Raw genomic sequence first — 18,175 nt, forward strand, 5'->3', positions numbered from 1 at the left:
CCATATACGTTAATTAATATATACTGATAGTCTAGTAGGTAATACCAACATGTCAACATAATCAAAATCCAAACTCAAATTCAATGAAGTAGCGCAAAGTATGGATTAAATATAAATAAGCAGATTTACACGGATACTCCTGAAAAATTACAGGATAATTAGACCAGGTGTATTGTTATTTGATGTTAGTCGGCTTTGTATTACTAATGTCATAGACCTATGGTCAATGAAGTAATGAAGTTATAACAACAGTATGAACAAGTAAATTGTCCGTTTTCAAGGCAATCCATCCCTTTATCCAGACACAAAATATTACACGTTGGGAACAAATTTGATGTTTTAAATGGACGGATTGAAATGATGGCAATGTACTTTTACGTACTGTCATTATTACAATTTGGTGATATTTTTTTACTCAATTAATAACGTAATTCTGAGAGATATTATTTTTACTCACTTCATCACGTATGCAGTATTTCTGAGAGATATTTTATTTACTCACTTAATCACGTATGTGGTATTTCTGAAAGGTGATATTATCTTTACTCACGTTATATCGTTGAAAATAAAATCAACTTATTTTTACTCACTTCAGTATATGTGCGTTAGTTCTGAAAGTTAATATTATTTTTACCCGCCTACGCACATCTGCGCTACTTCTGGGAGTTGATATTGTCTTCTCTTACCTAAGCAAGTGTGTGCTACTTCTGAGAGGTGATCCCTTTCGTCATCAAAGAACATCATATCAGGGAAATCTATGCCGCTCTCTTTCTTGATCCTATATAAACACAAATATCATTCATAATCACAATTAGCCAATGGTGTGTATATAACCGATACACGACCATGTCTCTATTTCAAATAGTTTTTTACCAATTCATAAATCAGTCAATGTCATTTAGGTACATTATTATGAATTACGCCAAAGCCATTCGGAGGTAGCATAGTATTATCACTGATGTGTTGTGGTAAACAAACACGACAAAGTATTTTTCGACAATATTTGTTTAAACAAACGTTTAAGGCACTCTTCCTTCCTGAATACTGTGCATTTGTGTTCCTGACTAGTTCATAATGATTTGCTCTTCCTAGCTTATCCTTTCTGACAATTTTTGTAAGTTTGTCGATTAGTCTCGTACAGTAAGACTCTTTTTATGCACTCATGATGGAGCGTCTTTATGAAAGAGACTATTTGTTACTATGTTCGTCATATTGCTATCGTCCATTGGTGCAAAGCATTACTGGGAATTCCACTTCCATGTCACAACTTCATTACTTATAGTATGTGTGAGATTTCGCAATTTCATTGGATTGATTTTTTTCGTCGTTGCAAGTGGTATATAATTTGTTACAAAATAGCATCCTAACTGATCCGGTTTTCTTTTCTTTCTTTCTTTTTTTTTCTAAAGAGTATGTAACTTCCGGAATGTTAATGGTTATCTAAATGCTGATCACTGATTGGCCAGAACGGGCTAGGAACTGCGTCCTTTTCTTTACTCAGCAGTCATCTTAATAACATCCAAAACCTTGTGTATTTATATAAAACAACCCACAGCCGTCCGTTTTGTGTTTTGATTTAATTCCAATGTATAATATATTTCCCCTCTTAGTGGTGGGTATTGCTAAGCCCATTTAGGCTATTTTATATGTATTTGATGCATATTTTTTAAAGAAGGAGTAGCTGCTCCTGCGTTAGAAAAAAAAAATGATAGTCATTTTATTCTCATGGCTGTTCGTAGCCCTTGTTGCGAGCGAAAAGCAGGAAAGCTAATTATTTATCAGAACATATCTCAGTTTTTCCTTACGTTCGTGTAGTTCGTATTTCCACGAGAAACATAATTTCATTTTTTTCGATAATTGCATTTTGAATATCTTGTTTTCTCCGGGATAAATGGAGAAATATGAACATATACATGAGCTTTAATGGCTTCTCATTAATCATCATATATATATATATAACGAGTGTAACAATATTTATATTATTTCATTAATTCGAAGCACGAGTGATAAACATAGACATTTTCAGTCATACATCTTTAATATCTAACGAGAAAATATGATATCGTCTTTTTATTCGATATATGAAGGGAAAACGGCCAGAAAAAAGGCAACCATAACGCAAGCAATCCGAGATTTAAAAAGGTCGAGAAATATTATGATGTTCTTTGCCTTAGGATAATTTACACTACGCCATGTTTTATTGTTCACTATAAGTAGCATTCTACCATTAGGCTGCTTTCTGATAATGATCGCCTAAAAACAGCTTTTAAATACCAAATTGGTGGAATCCCAAAATGTACAAGGAAAAGATTTGATTGAGAACTAACTTATTTACCGGCGAATTTCATTCCAATAACCAGAAAACAACCATTTATTTATCATAATTGTGGAACGGTATATTAGCAATTAAGAAAATAAGCAATTACTATCGATATAGGATTTATTATATCTGCAATGATAAATTCCTATATTTCATTGCCAAAAATTTAAATGAAATATACATTACCCGCCAATATGCATTGCTTCATCATTCTGGTGGACTAACTAAATGAAAATAAGACCACATTGAAAGATCTGACTCTTCTATTATTCGGAAAATATTCCAAGACCGTATGAAATGTTGGAATGCTCTGTAATCACACATCTAAATGCGAGAAATGGAATAGAAGAATAACGAATATCGATGCAAACAATGTGACCGGTGTGTAATGTTGATGACTTTTCGCCACCATACCTTGCTCTACCTGTCAGCCTGCTTGACATTGTAATCAGACAGGTGATGAATGAGGTATGTGGATATGATATACCACTTACGTGAGAAGATGTGTAATCTTGGACCCAGGATAAACTTCCATATGATCGAAATAGATGTCCCATCCAAAATACGTAACGAGTCTTCGAACCTCTTCCTTGTTAAATGCCCTGTTAAGAAATTACAAAAACTTGTGTGACCCAATCTGGCAACATTGTTTCTTTAATGTTAAATTAAAGAAATTCAAACATCCATTTACCTTGTTATCTGTGAATTTACCTTATTGTATATCAATTATCTTCTAAATACAGGAATCATATGCTATAGGATATCATCTTTTACATGTTATAATAATGATATAATAATATAATAAAGAGAATGATTTGTTCCTTTGCTGTAGATGAGTAACACTTACTCAGAAGCTATCGCCAATTTGAAGTTCTCGTTTTTGAGTTTCTTCAGTATATGTTCTATATCGGGGAAGGAACGAATCTCTCGGCTGCGAGCATCAAATACTTTACCGTCTCTGGAAAGAAAACATTTTCATTGAATGCGACTGTCCTGCGTTTTTAATTCTTTTAATTGAATAATGAGGTTTTCGCCAAAATAACTATTTCTCTGTCACTTGATTGCATTAATGAATAGTACTCATCAAAATCCCCGAAAAACATTCAAATTCTAAAGGGTTTAATATTTCACTGACATACGCTACGTCATTCAAGAAAATTAATTAACTTTCTTTATGGCATTCTACTGGTATCTGCGTTATATGCATTCCTGATCCACTAGTATATTAATACCTACTAGTGTCAGAAGGTTACTTTTTTGTACATAAGACAGCTTTGGTAGCGTGAGGTGTTTTTAATAAACCATAAAACCCATTGAAAATATAACGATGGCAAACTAACGAGCACCAAACGTGTCTAGTTTTGTTTCGCGCAACGAAAATAAATATGTCTCAATGAGACCACTTTGACGAACGTTAAATTCCCCATCATTTTCACCAACCTACATTTTTTGAAACCAAGCGTTCAGAGTTTTTCCATTAGTATGACGAAAATTGCGATGATGGAAATTTGTTTTTGAATATTAGACCAAGGTCGACATGTAAATACTATAGGTTTGCGATGCAGTAAGGCTCCTATCCACAAATGGAAAATTCACAAAAGGAAAATTGAATTCCGCCGTTTATCAAAAAATTTGGTGTAACGCTGTCCATGTTGATTTCATAAAATGACCAGATTCGAGTAGATGTATATTACAAATAGGAAATATTGCATATGTTAGGTTCTCATTACTGAAGTCGTTTTAACATAACATGAAACGAAACTAGTGAGAAAAGACTTGCTTATGGGGAGTACGCAACAACGTCATATTCTAAAGTAATTCATCAATCTTCTCTATCCGATTACCTTTTTTCACTTATCAATGAAAAGATGCCTGGTTTCCCGATAATTGAAAAGGAGATGAAATTATTACGAACTCTGGCACAAAGGAACTTTCTGAGAACTACCAAAGGATTCGTCTGATACTGAAAAACTCAGTATATTTAGACAATTTGGACTGGCATCATATGCCATATCATTTCGGGAAAACGAGTATATATGGGGTCTTAGTCTGCCGTTGGTGGACACTTACGGAGTTCTGTTGAAGGGTGGTTCCACGTTGACTTTTCTGTCTACCCAGAATGGCCACAACGTGTAATCTAAAACAAAGACAACAAACGATTAAATAAATTAAAAAGTGAAAAACTACATTAACTGTGAATGAATATGAACAATCCTCAAATATTGCATCTAAATATTATTTTTAAAATTTAACAATACAGGCGAAAATAACATGCTGGTATGCATACATAATCTTGCACGGTATGCTATTGCTCGAAAAACGACATTCTGTTTTTTCTCGAAGGCTGGTCAAAAACAAAATATTCCTTTGGGATTGTTAATCTGAATACGATTTCGTCTAAGGAGTATGTAGAACAAGTTTACCGACAAACATGCCATTTTTGATGATCACGGTAATTAACACGATCTAGCAGACTAAGTGTGCAATTATCCCTAAATAATGACCTCGTAGTACAACGCTTTACTAAGAAAAAATCAGTAGTAGGCTGTAAAACGCAACCCACTGTCGTTACAAAGGGTTATAAAACACCCCGAACGTACCCGTAAGATATGTTAGGAGAACTCCAGAAACTATAGTGCTGATTTTTATTTTGCTTTCTTATTAAGTTTGTTTTGTGAATTGATACTCTGGTTTTAACATCAAAACGATACTCAGATAATGTATCCATGGCTAGTATCTAGTAGGAAATACAACGCTAACGCATACAACTTTCGTCAAACATTATGAAACAGACAAGGTGCCAAGGTTTGCTCGGCCATGTATTTCTTCAGTCGTTTATTTAATCAATCAATAAAAAAAGAAATCATGGTAAATGTTTCTTAAAGCTTTATTTTGTCTCAGTAAATTGTACATATCATTATTAGTGTGCCAACATTTTTTCTCGGTACTTGGATGTGGTATGATAAAGCTTTCATGTATAGATGAGGTTGTCCTTGATATTACACTTTTTTTTTTTTTTTTAGAAAATATAGTCTCTCGAATGAGTGAGCAGGATGTATAGAATTTTTCATTTGGCCTTTCAATGACGGATCTGTTGTGAATATGGGAAGATTGGTTACACCTGAAAATGAGAGTGTAGGAAGATGTGAAGGTACGTATTACTTTCAGGTATACAAGTAATTAATGATTTTATGGCAAGAAGGCGTTCACATACAATTACTTTCCGACTACGAACTGCACTGATTGCCAGCAAACAAGGCGTGGAGAATAGCAAGGTGAACAACCTGCAGAATTAAGCGATAATTATAGAAAATAGAAAATGCCTTGAAATAACTTTTTAAAAGCAAGGCAGAGTCAATATCGCGATGGGAAAGATAGTTCTACTTCCTGTAGTGCAGTAATATAGATGTTATCAATTTCATTCAGTAAACCCCTAAAGAAAGGGGTGTTATGAAAGGTAAGACAACAATAGCACACATTAATCATCCATATAAAACATAAAGTGATTGATATATAACAGTAGGCATACAAGCGTAAATGTTATGGGCGTAATATACACAAAAACTTCAACTTCAAAGTGCTTTAAACCCGTTTTTATCATGTTTGCCTAACATCAAAGGATCTAATAATGTATGTTTATGAAATTACTTTTCAAAAAAAAAACAAAAATGTTAACATTCTATTAAAATATCAGCGTTGTTTTAAACATGTCGTCTGCAATTATGTCCATGTGTTCGATTTAGTATGTTGATGCATTAGGAAAAGTTCTCGGATGTGTTAAGGACTTCTACAAAAGAAAAAGAGCAAGAACTGTGCGCTTCCACGAGTTCTACGATTGTGATAATGACAATGATCGATCCATTCAAAAGCAACAGTAACCGTGTTATATGTATAAATAGAAAGGAGGGGTGGATGTGCGAGAGTCGATAGCACACAAAATATACTGGCTGAAGGACAATTAGTAGTATCATAATTGTATTATTTAATCACTTTCCGCCATTATAGTTGAGAATATATTAATCAATGTTATATTCGTGGCAGGATGAAAATGCTCTGTGATATCAGAATGTTAATACAATTATAGTATAAACTTGTACAACACTACAAACCATGGTGTCTCCCGGTCAATACTCATTGCAACACAGATGTAATTACAATTTTATTCTGCAACTGGCGCTGCCATTGTCGGAATGCACCTGCTACATATATTTATGCTGTATTCAGCAGCGACGGAAAACAGCTGTATTTTAGCACGTGCGTGAATCGATGGAATTAATATCTTAATTAACTTAAAAAATACGTTTAACAATATACAAAAAACAACTGTTGAAATAAGTGGAGAGCCACTTTCGTCTTTCGGTCCTGAGAGAGGAAAGTGGTTTGCCAGTGGCTCACCACTTTTGTCTTTCTTCATCCTTGCCAAAATACAGCTTTTATTTTAGGGCGCTGACCATGTATTCTCTACATAGTACAAAGTTGTACAACACTGCATACCATTGCGTCACCCGATCACTTTACACTATATCACAGATGTAATTACAATTATAGTACAATCTTGTACAACACTGCATACCATTGCGATCACTTCTTATTGTAACAGTAACGTGTCTGTCAGACAGTTGAAGGTTACATCTCACAAAGTTGATTATATGTTTATCAGTTTAATCTTTCTTCTTCGTGTATCAAACTTGGTTTGACACGTTTTAATAACACTTGTTTTTGTTCTTGTTTCAGAAACTTTATTTTACATTTACCTAGTTTTACTGTTATAGCTTTTTAATATGACATTGTTTACTAATATCATTTTCGGAGCCTTATCGTCTCGGTATTTGTGGGAAACTGGCTACCGTTGTTTGTTTCTATTACACTGGGCAATAACTTCTTGCCAATATATACATCTGAAGTAGTACTCATAAGCAATGAAACCATGCTTAAATAGTGTACTTTGACTGACGTCCTAATTATGAGTACATAAACATGTATATTTTGCTAGCTCTGCTTGTATAATATGAGTGTATACGATTCCTTAATGACTTTTGTCAGCATACATAATATAACTATGTAAATATAAGATTGAGAAAAGTGAGTTTTGTGCAAGTTCGTCCTCATATATATGCAGATGCTAAGAAAAATAATATCGATATTGACATGGTAAATGTAAGTTTCAAAACAGCTGTTGTTGTATATGGTATTTATTTCTCTCGAGTTAGTTCTGTATTTACAAACCTTATAGGAATAACAAATGCACGTAAAAGAAATATCTAATACAAGTAGCCTGAGATTGTGTGACCTGTTTCTACAACAATAATAACATCAAGAAAATACTATGCGACATAGATATATCGCTATATGTTATCCAGGCTACAGTCAGTAAGTCTAAAGGAAACGAAATGCATATTTTTGTTTCTACATGGATTAGTCTAGACTTATGATAATTGGGTCGTCCATGCCTTGTCCTCGTCTTAGTGCTAACGTACCCAATAATGATGGTAATGAGTTCAATCTCGGTGAACCTGCAGCAGGTATGTATTATCAGTCCATCATTCTCAGATCATTTCTCCGCCCTACCTCCCTTACATTTTGATACTAATGGTGAGTTATCTAAAACAGCTGCTGACACTAGGCCATGCTAGCTTGTAAATGAGTACAATGCAGAATTTGTGATAAGTAGGGGAGATAAAATTCCTTGTTAACAACGATATACTACTGCTATAACAAATATATTAAAGAGAGGCTCGCAATGTCTGGCGACTTCACTGCGGTAACACACTATAAACAACTTGTTGTTTGTCCTATGCACAGACGTGCTTGTACAAGTTTGTATCCATCAATATTGATTCTTGAAATGATGGTGCATGTTTCGTTAAGAACATTTATTGATTGATATACCTGATACCTGCATTATCAACTATAAATCTAGACTGCGTTCTTTTGAAATGCCATTATTAAGGTATTCATATTGCCTACTGAGACAACAGGTCTAATTCTAATGAATTGTGGCTTGTTCAAGTTAATAGCGATCAATTTCTTTAATTGTTGTCAATAATGTTCTACTGCACCTAAAATTCTTTGAAAGTATGGTCGACCTTAAACTTGTAGAACAGGGCCGATTCATAACCTTATTTGGTAAATGAAAATAATATTAAGGTCGTGTTGGCAATTTTGTTAGTATTATCATTTTGTTCATGTTTTGGAAAACAAAAAGAAAATACAAGTCAACAATACCACACTCATCTAAACACTATTTCAATAAAACTAAGGGATAAACATGAATTTAAGAAGATTTGCAAGTAAATTTCTGAAATAAGTACTAGGAGAGTTAGACTCTGGAAGAGTTAGTGCCTTCTGCTTCATCGGCGACATCCGTCATATAAACTTTTGTCAATTAATGTACGAAATGTCACTATATCAAATGAGAACAAGGTATATAACAATAAAAAACAAGCAAACTAACGAGAATCAAACACGTCCACAAAGAACAATTCTCAACAATAAAACACTATGGCAACTGTAAAACTTCCCCATATTTTTCATCAACCATCAATCTTGGAATTCCAATGTAAAATATATCTTGTTAAAGACTGCATTGGAGAACAAAACACCAAAAACTTTTAAGCGTTTATTCCGACCTGAAGCACAAATATAAATTCCAGTGGTGAATTAAGATATGAGCATGCGGAGTCAAGTTGATGTAATTTACACAAGTTCGTTAAAATCTGAATAAAAAACAGTACAATATGAAAAGTGAAGTGTGAGACAAAAAGTCCATTCAAATAAGTTAATGCCTTGAAAGGTAAAAGACAGCAAACGGAGCCGCCTCATGTCTGACGAACAAGAATACGCCTCCGTTAGACAGCTTTACGTAGAGCCGTTACACTCTGTTTCACTCGCTGCCATTCGGGCATGAACACTTTAATTTACTGTCGTTACCATTTTATACAACGTCATTATCTACATATATATATATATATATGCCTTTGCCATCATTTAAACTCATTTTGTGATCATATTGCAACTTCGGTTAAGACGGTCTGCGTGGTTGTACGAAGGGGAATCCCCATGTTGTACTATGTCTGTGTTGTCACGTGATATCTAAATGAAGCCGATGAACTGATGATGGAATATTTAAATACTGACTAGTATAAACAGTGTTTAGGAAAACTGCATGTATTTTTTGTTTCATACTTATTTTCTCACTGCTAGACAAGCACGTGTATTCTAATGATCCCCATTTAGACATATAAATTAAACGAAGGTATGTCCCTTTTTCGTCTTTGGGATATTTTAGTCAATAACTCAATACAAGGCTTCTACGTAGCCGACGTCTTTCATTCTTCGTTTACTTTCCTTAACCATGTGAAATACATTAAGATAAACAAACCACTTTCAAAGCGTTTCCAAAATGAAGTGGTCAGTAAGTGTTTTGATAAACATGCGAGTCGTATGTTAACGTGTGCTGAATATTTGTAATAGATTCACTTGCCAAATATCTTAATTTTCTGCATTTCATGCATTGAAAAGATTTCAAAACAAGATAATAAACAAAAATGACTTCCTTGGCCTCGCGTTTATAATGACTCCATACTATCTGCAGTGTTATTGCGCAAAGCAAATCAGATATATTTTTTACTTTCTTTTGCTCAGTTATTAGGAAACACATGATACAAAATGCAGCCTACCTACCGCAAAATACATTACAAACACACGCGGGCACAAGAATACTTAAGTGGAAAAGTGTTTTATTTACTTAAATATATGTATACACATTTAAGATTTGGAGTCAAGAAAGGCATTCACGATGAGAATTTGACAGGTGCTTTACACGATGTTTAAGTTTCAAATTGTGATATCATCGCTACCGCGAAGATGAAGTTTAGATCTTTGTGAAATAAAAGAAATTTAATGCTTGAATCAAAACGATACGCGTTTAAAAGGGATATATCTTGTATACATATTACCACATTCTATGTGTTTGTCTGTAGCCCCAGAAATGTCTTATCTATGGCAAAGGAGTTCAGTACAAAAATGTATGAAATTAATTCTTCACTAACTCTCACAATTACGTCTGACGCCTTGTATATTTATGTGAGAGGTATATCCGAAGTTCATGAAGTTTATACGGAACGAAACTGAAGACTAGCCTTTACTGTCAGGTCTTATTTTGATGAAAGGTTAATCTAATGCAAACCATCTACCTATTAACACAGAAACGTTGGCGTTCAAAGACGCCATAACAAATACGATTAGAGATGATACTATCTCAAGGTATTATCTAAATGTTGAGTGATTGATTTCAGTATTCCACTTATGTTGCCCAACTGTTGGCTATCATTATGGGTTGGAATTCCTAGTAAGGGTCAAAGACCAACACATACCATTACATGGATGTCGACGTATATTTTGCTGGCATAGGCTGTGACTGAACAGCGAAGCGAAGAAAGCATAATACACAGTACCTGGAATCGACTTCATATTGTGATATTTACATATGCCTCAAGAGAGTCAATTAAACAGTCGTCGTTATATTTCAACTAACGCACTTCTTTAGTTTTACTTGGTTTGCCAAATTACTGAAATTATCCAATATCACGTGATTGTCGATGGCATCTAACATTAATGTTATGTATTTTTTTGTAATAACGATGTAATAATTTAAGGAAGATTCCTGAAAATGAGGCCTGTGATTATAATTGTGAGAATTATTTTATATAATATATTTAAAATGATGGTTGCCATCGATGAAGCAGAAGACGCTAAATCTGCTAGTGCCCATGTGACCTAGATTTCTTTGAGTTTGAATTATGATTATTTTGAAATGTTTGTATTTTATTGTTGTTTATTTAGACCTTGTAAATGCATGAAGAGATGAAACAACACACCATTTCTCACAATCACACGACTGATCGTAAAAATAAAAAGCAAAAATACTAGCATGATCAAAGATGGATCCTTCAAACATAACATGATAGAAATAGAACGTGTTTTAAATGCAACTGACACTTCATTAGTCAATCACTACGAAAGAAAATGTAAAACCTCTGTTAGGTCAATGAATTTGTATGATACTGATTTGTAGTTTGAGTGGTGTATATCTAAAATCAGTGGAATGGTAGAGTGCTTATGATATTCGTTAGCAGACTCAGTCATAACATATTTTCTTGTGAAACATGATTAATTGCACATGGTACATGTACAAACTTTCACGGCGTTCTAGCCCAAGACAAAATTAAGACTAGTCAATCCAGCTCAACATGATTGAAGCTAAAATTAATAATAAACGGCAGCAAAATAAACTGAGGATGGATATGGATATGAAATTATACCACGCTTTCATTATTGGTACAAGTCTCTTCAACATAAGATTAATTTTTACTGTAGATGCCTTTGGCTTACATGAAATGTGAAACAGTAATGTTATAGACAGACGACATTCCTAGAGATTTAGTAAGAAGAAGCAATTTATGTTGCGAACGAGATAACAAAAATCCTCTTCTCAAAAATGATTGCAGAGAAAAAGTATGAAACGCTTGGCTCCAACAGTGACATAAGAGTTATTTCAAACGATGTACCAGCCCAATTAAGAGTGATAAATGGCGTCAAACAATTTGTACAAACCTTCAGTTTCGTTAGCTACGTTACGATGCCGAGCAAACCAGAATGTAAACATTGTTTTTCTTAATTGAAAATTTTATTCTTGATCCAAACGAAGTACCAGTCCAATTAATAGAGAAATGGTGTGAATCATCTTGCGTAAACCTTTCGTTTCCAGAGATATATGGCTGAACAAACCTGACTGGAGATTGTGTTTCCATAACTGAAAACAATATCGTTGATTCACATCTTTGAAATATGAGTAAGTGTCGTGTCAAGCCAAATCACCATTTGCATACATTCGACAATGCAACCATCCCATTGGAATATTTCGTTGTTCAAAAAAGACCAACTACATGGCATATCAGTGCGGCCTAAATACACAATACATGTGTAATGTGTCTGTGTGTTCATCGTCTGTGTTATATTATCTAGTCCTAATTTGCCAGGAATCTCGATGAAGGGTGAGGTAATAAAATGGGTCTTACGATGTGACCTACATTGACACCACACTTGCTAAGGCGATCTCCCCCTCGACAGGGACATACCTCCTGAAGCATAAATCTTCTGGAACAATGCCAACTGTATACATCGGGATGTCATTGACATATGTTGGCTGTATTGTACACTTCGTGAATAACTGATCGACGACCTAGATTCAAATACAAAATATTTGCTTTTGTTGATTTTTGTTGGATGAATGTTTCTTATAAATGATTTGCGGAATTAATGCATACATCACGAAAGAAAGTTTTTATTCTGTGTACTATAAATACCTCATGTTACTATTTCTTATTGCAGAATTCAGAATCTGATGTTAGGGTTTAATATACAGGCATATTACGTAAACAAGAGACTAATTTGATGGTGATTTGCTTGTATTCAATAGGCATTTGTATGTTTTACAACTTTTTTGCTTCCTTACATCATACATAATCTCTGATATAAAATCAATGTAACCATGAGGTTCCTATACGTAAAGGACAGTCAATAGTGCAGTCAAACCTGGCAGTAAAAAGTACATTATTATAGTACTTTACATCAGTATATTGCAACAACATTATTGCATTACATGGGCGAGTCGCAAAACAAACACACTACAACGCAGGTTGTGTAAACAGTATCAACTGAGTTTATCATTTGATATTCCTATGCATTCTTCCAAATTATTTCCCTTACAGACTAATCATTCCGGGATGTTGTGTTTGTGTTACCATTAGTCAAAGCAGCTGAAATCAGCAGGAATCCACGGCGCACCAAATTGTTCTTGTATTAGAACTCAATTAATTTTTTTCTGGAAATATCAAAATCTGTCGTGGCACATTATGTTTTTTTTAAGGTTAAGTGATGATTGATTTCATAATTATACGTACAGATTTCTGTTAATCATAAGTGACTCTTTCCCCAATTTTATCGTTGTCATTATAGAAGTTAGTCTGAAATTAAATTCAATGATCCGAAACCAAATCAAAGAAACGTAACTCGAAAAATCGGAAAAATGAATTTGATATAACAAGGCCTGGCTGATTTGCCACATCCTTACAAAACAGACGAGGGAACTACCGATTTATGTAATTACTATAATGTCTGATACTGGTAGAGTTATCATTTTAGAAATTAAGACAATACATTTATACATAGATACTACAATGTATTGCATATAACTATTCATTGGTCTATCCGACATTGATAGGATTGCACTGTTGATGTATGTACAAGTACTTCATATGTTCGAGAATGTATACATGGTAAGTAAAGAAACACAGGGAATAATCAGTTATCCTCATAGTAGAATGGTACTATAGTACAACGATGAAATATCAACCCATAGTGAACGTTATTACAAAATATTACAGTTACACAAGTGCAGATTGTGCGCTATTTTTAACAGATGAATGATATACAGAATGTAAAACAACAGACCTGGCCACAACGCCAAACTTTTGATACAGATATGTTGATAATAATGAAATCAGATCCCACACTTTATGACCTCAGCAACAAGTAAGGGTATGTATAAATGCGTTTTCTCTCAAATTTTATTGAAGAGTAGCATTTATACAGACACCGCACATGTGTTTTTTTTTTTTGTTATAAAAACACGGAAATATTGACAAAGGTTATATTAGCTTAAATAATATTTTGTAAAATCAAATCTACAACATAATGTTTAAATCCATGAAATATATTACGACCAATCGCAAGAGGTTAATTATTTTTTAATTCTCTTACAGAAAAACGACGGCTGCCATCAAGAATACATAGATAAACTGTTGTCAACGATTTATAAAGAAGCTGATCAGGTTTTGGAGATCAGTTTCTGAAACTTGAAGATATTACATAAGATTTAACACTAAAGGGGAAGAAATGTGTTTGACGTGGGGTGTCTGTTTCAAGACAGACGTGTTGTATATAGTAGCTATCTCTACAATCACATTTGGAACAGTCATGTAGGGAGAAGAAGAGTAGGCAAAAGTAAACACTGATGCCATCAGCTATGGTAGTAAATTGTCCCGTATCCACGACGATCAAAGTTTCTCATGGCATTAAACGGTTGCCCGACTATCATATGTATCATCTGAATGCATAAAATCTTTTCCTAAAGAACGTTGTGTTATAAACTATTTTTGAGAAAAAAATTGCAGTGCATGGTGTATTTGGCATGACTTCTAAATTAATATTCAAATTTATTTTAACATATATGCATTTTGCAACAAAATAGATTTCAAATTAATAATAAAAACAACAAAAAACAATTAAAAACAAAACAGAACAAAATCAAAGAATGAAAAATAACAAGAAACAAATGAATGGCAAACTTGGTCCACGTAATTGAGACTTGAACGAAAATTAGATTATTTTTGGTAAGGTTTTAGAAAAGTATATATTATCTTTTTATATTTTACCTACTGTCGGTCGTTAATGGGATTTCAAAGAAAGCTACGTCTGCTTTCAATACTAGTATGTGGTAACTCCCATTCCATTGACCGATATTTCTTTCATTCCGGTTACACGATTTTGTAATGAGAGCTTGACTGTTCTTGTATTCTTGTACACGTTTTCCGTGTTTTGCGTTTGCGCGGTCGACAAAGATGTGTGCTAATGCACATTATCCTAACGATAATGGGGAAAGTCATCAGTCTTAGAGAAAAAGTTGTTAAAACAGTAACACAAACAGAATCGTAAATAACGCTTGTATAGCAGGGTTTTAACATGTCGAGGAAAAACAACGTACTCGTAATAATGACTTTATAATAGACAATGCGTGACCTCGAAAAGTTTCTTTTTCTTTTTAGTTGGAGAGTTATTCAATTTATAAACCAATACACATTGGCGAGGTAATAAGGAATGACAATAATAACAAACACTATGGCCATTCTTACACAAAAAATGGTGTTTGAAATTTTATATTTTCAGGTTTTATCAATCAGCGTTTTTAGAATATATTTACTCTTCTACATCAGCCGCTTATCTCCATATATCCCTACAACAACCCCAACATGGGCAGCTTTCCAACAAGCTGTAATATAAACGTGATGATTTGAATTTTCCATTTCACGACAGCATTATCCCTCTAACCCCAACCTGTGGTGTTTACAAGTCGCAGTTGATTCGATATTTTTGGGCTTGTTCTCTATATTTTGTGCAAGAAGTCGTCAAGTGACAGAAGACCTCGTAACACAATGGTATAAAAGATGAAGGTTGGTCAAAATTATGGAGAAGTTTTACATTCGTCATACTGATCTCATCGAAAGTTTTTAACTGTCTTTGCGCGATATGAGGCTGGATGTATTTGATGCTCGTTTGCAAGTCTCTTGGTTTCGATGTTTTATACCTTGTTCTCTTTTCAGAACATGACATTACTTAATTGGATTTGACCAATGTTTACATGGCGGGTGTCGTCGATGAAGTAGAAGACACTTACTCATCCGAACACATGGTTTGTACTGTTCCTGGAATCTCCGTGTAAATCTTTCTTTTGTTCATATTTTGCCCTAGTTTCATTTAATTGGGGTTTGGATTATGATTATTTTGGCATGATGATATTTTGAAGTTCACCTGGCCGATAGTTCGTGGATTTTTCGGGTTGGGCAAGTTCAAGGGTATTTGTCTATACATTGTTACCAATATCAACAATGATAACACATTTTCCAATGTTTTTATGTAAACAATTATGTTGGGTTGTTAATTTCGCGCTACCTTTAGTGACTGTGAATATTGATAAATTAAACCCTCGCGAATAATACCAAATACACAGTTTAGTATTCAATGTTTTCTAAATTCCAGTCATAAAGTCACAAGTTGATGCTATATCGTTCGCTGATAGATAGCATACCAGACACCAATAGTAACGTAGAAAAACGCTGACACTTACGGAACATTAAGTGTCCCTTCCGGTACGTTTCATGGGTTAATAGTCCTTCATGTGCTTCCTCATCTTCTGGTGTATTTAACATCAATTTTACATTGATGTCATATACGCTGAATGTCATGAATGAAATTTTAACAATCCAGAGAAAATATGCGAAAATTATTTGACTTAAGTAATTTTATCAAACCTGTTCATTTTTCAACGACATACGACACAACTTAGTGAGTGTTAGTGATGTAGTATCAAACGCCCGGGCGTGTTCACAAATTATCAAGTGCACATGCCAAATTGAATTGCAGTAGTTATAAATTAATAACATTAATTACTTCGTCATGGTGGTTACCATCGATAATCGTTGAAGGCGTTTTCTGAAGCATTATGAGAACATCTAAATTACGTGAATATCAAAACCACATTTCGTTTAAAGTACAATATCCACTTAAGCGAATCTAATATCCAGTACCCTGCATCGGTGATCAAACAAGATCGAGTTTGTTATAGGTATGTATTTAGAAAGTCTTAATGATTGTTCATTATCTTCATTACAGTATTACACATCGTTCACTTTTTGCACCGAGTTGCCTTTTTATCGGAATCTTAACCTTCGGTTTGCCGTTACTTGCTTGCCACGTTTTTAATCTACTCGAATAGTGGCACGGTTCAGAAAATACACATGTACATGACGCTTTTCTAAAATTATCTGATATATGAACATTACGAAATGTATGTAATTATGAGATGCTGCACCTCCCCACCTTGATTTTGACTTCTCTTTTAATCACTTTGGATTTTTCTTGATCCCCTCATAGGCTTCAACTACAAACATCACTGACAAGTCCTAGAAGGACGAACCCGACGTATGATGCAGTTAAATTCATTGTTTGACTTTACTCTATCTCACTCTAAATCATGGTACTATTTACTTTTTTGTCTTTTGTACAATCTTCTTAAACCTTTGTATCTCTTTTTCAGGTTTTGAGTAAAAGGAATGTAGTTGATTGTTGCTGCACGTGTTGAGTTGAAGACGCCCCAATAAGAAAAAAAATTGCATATGCAAATGTATTATGTAAGTATATATCTGGTGGCTACATCTAAACTCGCGTTAAAAAGGAAAGTAAACATTTATGGATTTCATCAGCTGATGTTTGTCACCAACTGTTGTTTTTTCAAACTTACTATTATGGTTTAGCTCACTTGGCCCTTTTTTGTATTTTTTTTGTTTTTTTTGTTTTTTGTTTTTGGAAATTATTTTGAACACATACTTTCATATAATAAGAGCATAGACAATGATATATACTTTATTTTCAATATGATTCACACATGTAGATACACCCTCTCATACACACATTATAGTGTTATCGACATCCTTACTGAAGCAAGATTTTTTTAAAGATTTTTCTACACCCACACTTCTCACGCAGACACATAAGTAAAGAAACAAAAAATGTGATAGAAAAGGTGTCAATTTTATTTCATTTCATTATTGGCTAGTTTGTCACCCATGTTTGATATTATAAGTTTCTTTTATATAGAGATGCAAGAGGTAAAAAGGAGCTTGAGATGTGGAAAATATCTTCAAGGAGAAATTTGATTCATATTTGTCAAACTGTCAGGCTTGACCATATAATATTAAGTTGAATGAAATATCTCCACTTACTCCAGATATTAGTCAGTTTTGTAAGAATCTTTTATGCTAGTTGTCAATGCATTTATGTTAAAACATTGTTAAAACATCTGATTAATGTTACTGATACGCAAGGCAAAGACAAATAATGTTTTATATTGAATCACTTCTGTTTTGACGTCGTTAACATTATCGTTATTCATCCTTCAATAATATGTTATTGGTATAGAAACAACAACAGATTAAACCCTATTGTTTATCATATATT

General features: G+C 33.8%; 1 protein-coding gene across 1 annotated transcript in view; it reads right to left on the reverse strand.

Annotated features, from left to right (window-relative positions):
- The window catches only part of LOC132554906 (magnesium-dependent phosphatase 1-like), a 35,455-nt gene that overhangs the window by 2,928 nt on the left and 14,352 nt on the right, over positions 1-18,175 (reverse strand). Inside the window, exons 2-5 of the mRNA XM_060219236.1 lie at positions 4,391-4,457; positions 3,168-3,278; positions 2,815-2,922; positions 687-778 (exon numbers count right to left, since the gene is read on the reverse strand). Of these exons, the coding sequence (XP_060075219.1) occupies positions 687-778; positions 2,815-2,922; positions 3,168-3,278; positions 4,391-4,457 (378 nt within the window). The remainder of the gene's footprint in view (positions 1-686; positions 779-2,814; positions 2,923-3,167; positions 3,279-4,390; positions 4,458-18,175) is intronic.

Source organism: Ylistrum balloti, unplaced genomic scaffold (assembly GCF_031769215.1).
Source record: "Ylistrum balloti isolate Yb309-2 unplaced genomic scaffold, AGI_CSIRO_Ybal_v1 Utg370450, whole genome shotgun sequence".
In the NCBI taxonomy this organism is placed as follows: domain Eukaryota; kingdom Metazoa; phylum Mollusca; class Bivalvia; order Pectinida; family Pectinidae; genus Ylistrum; species Ylistrum balloti.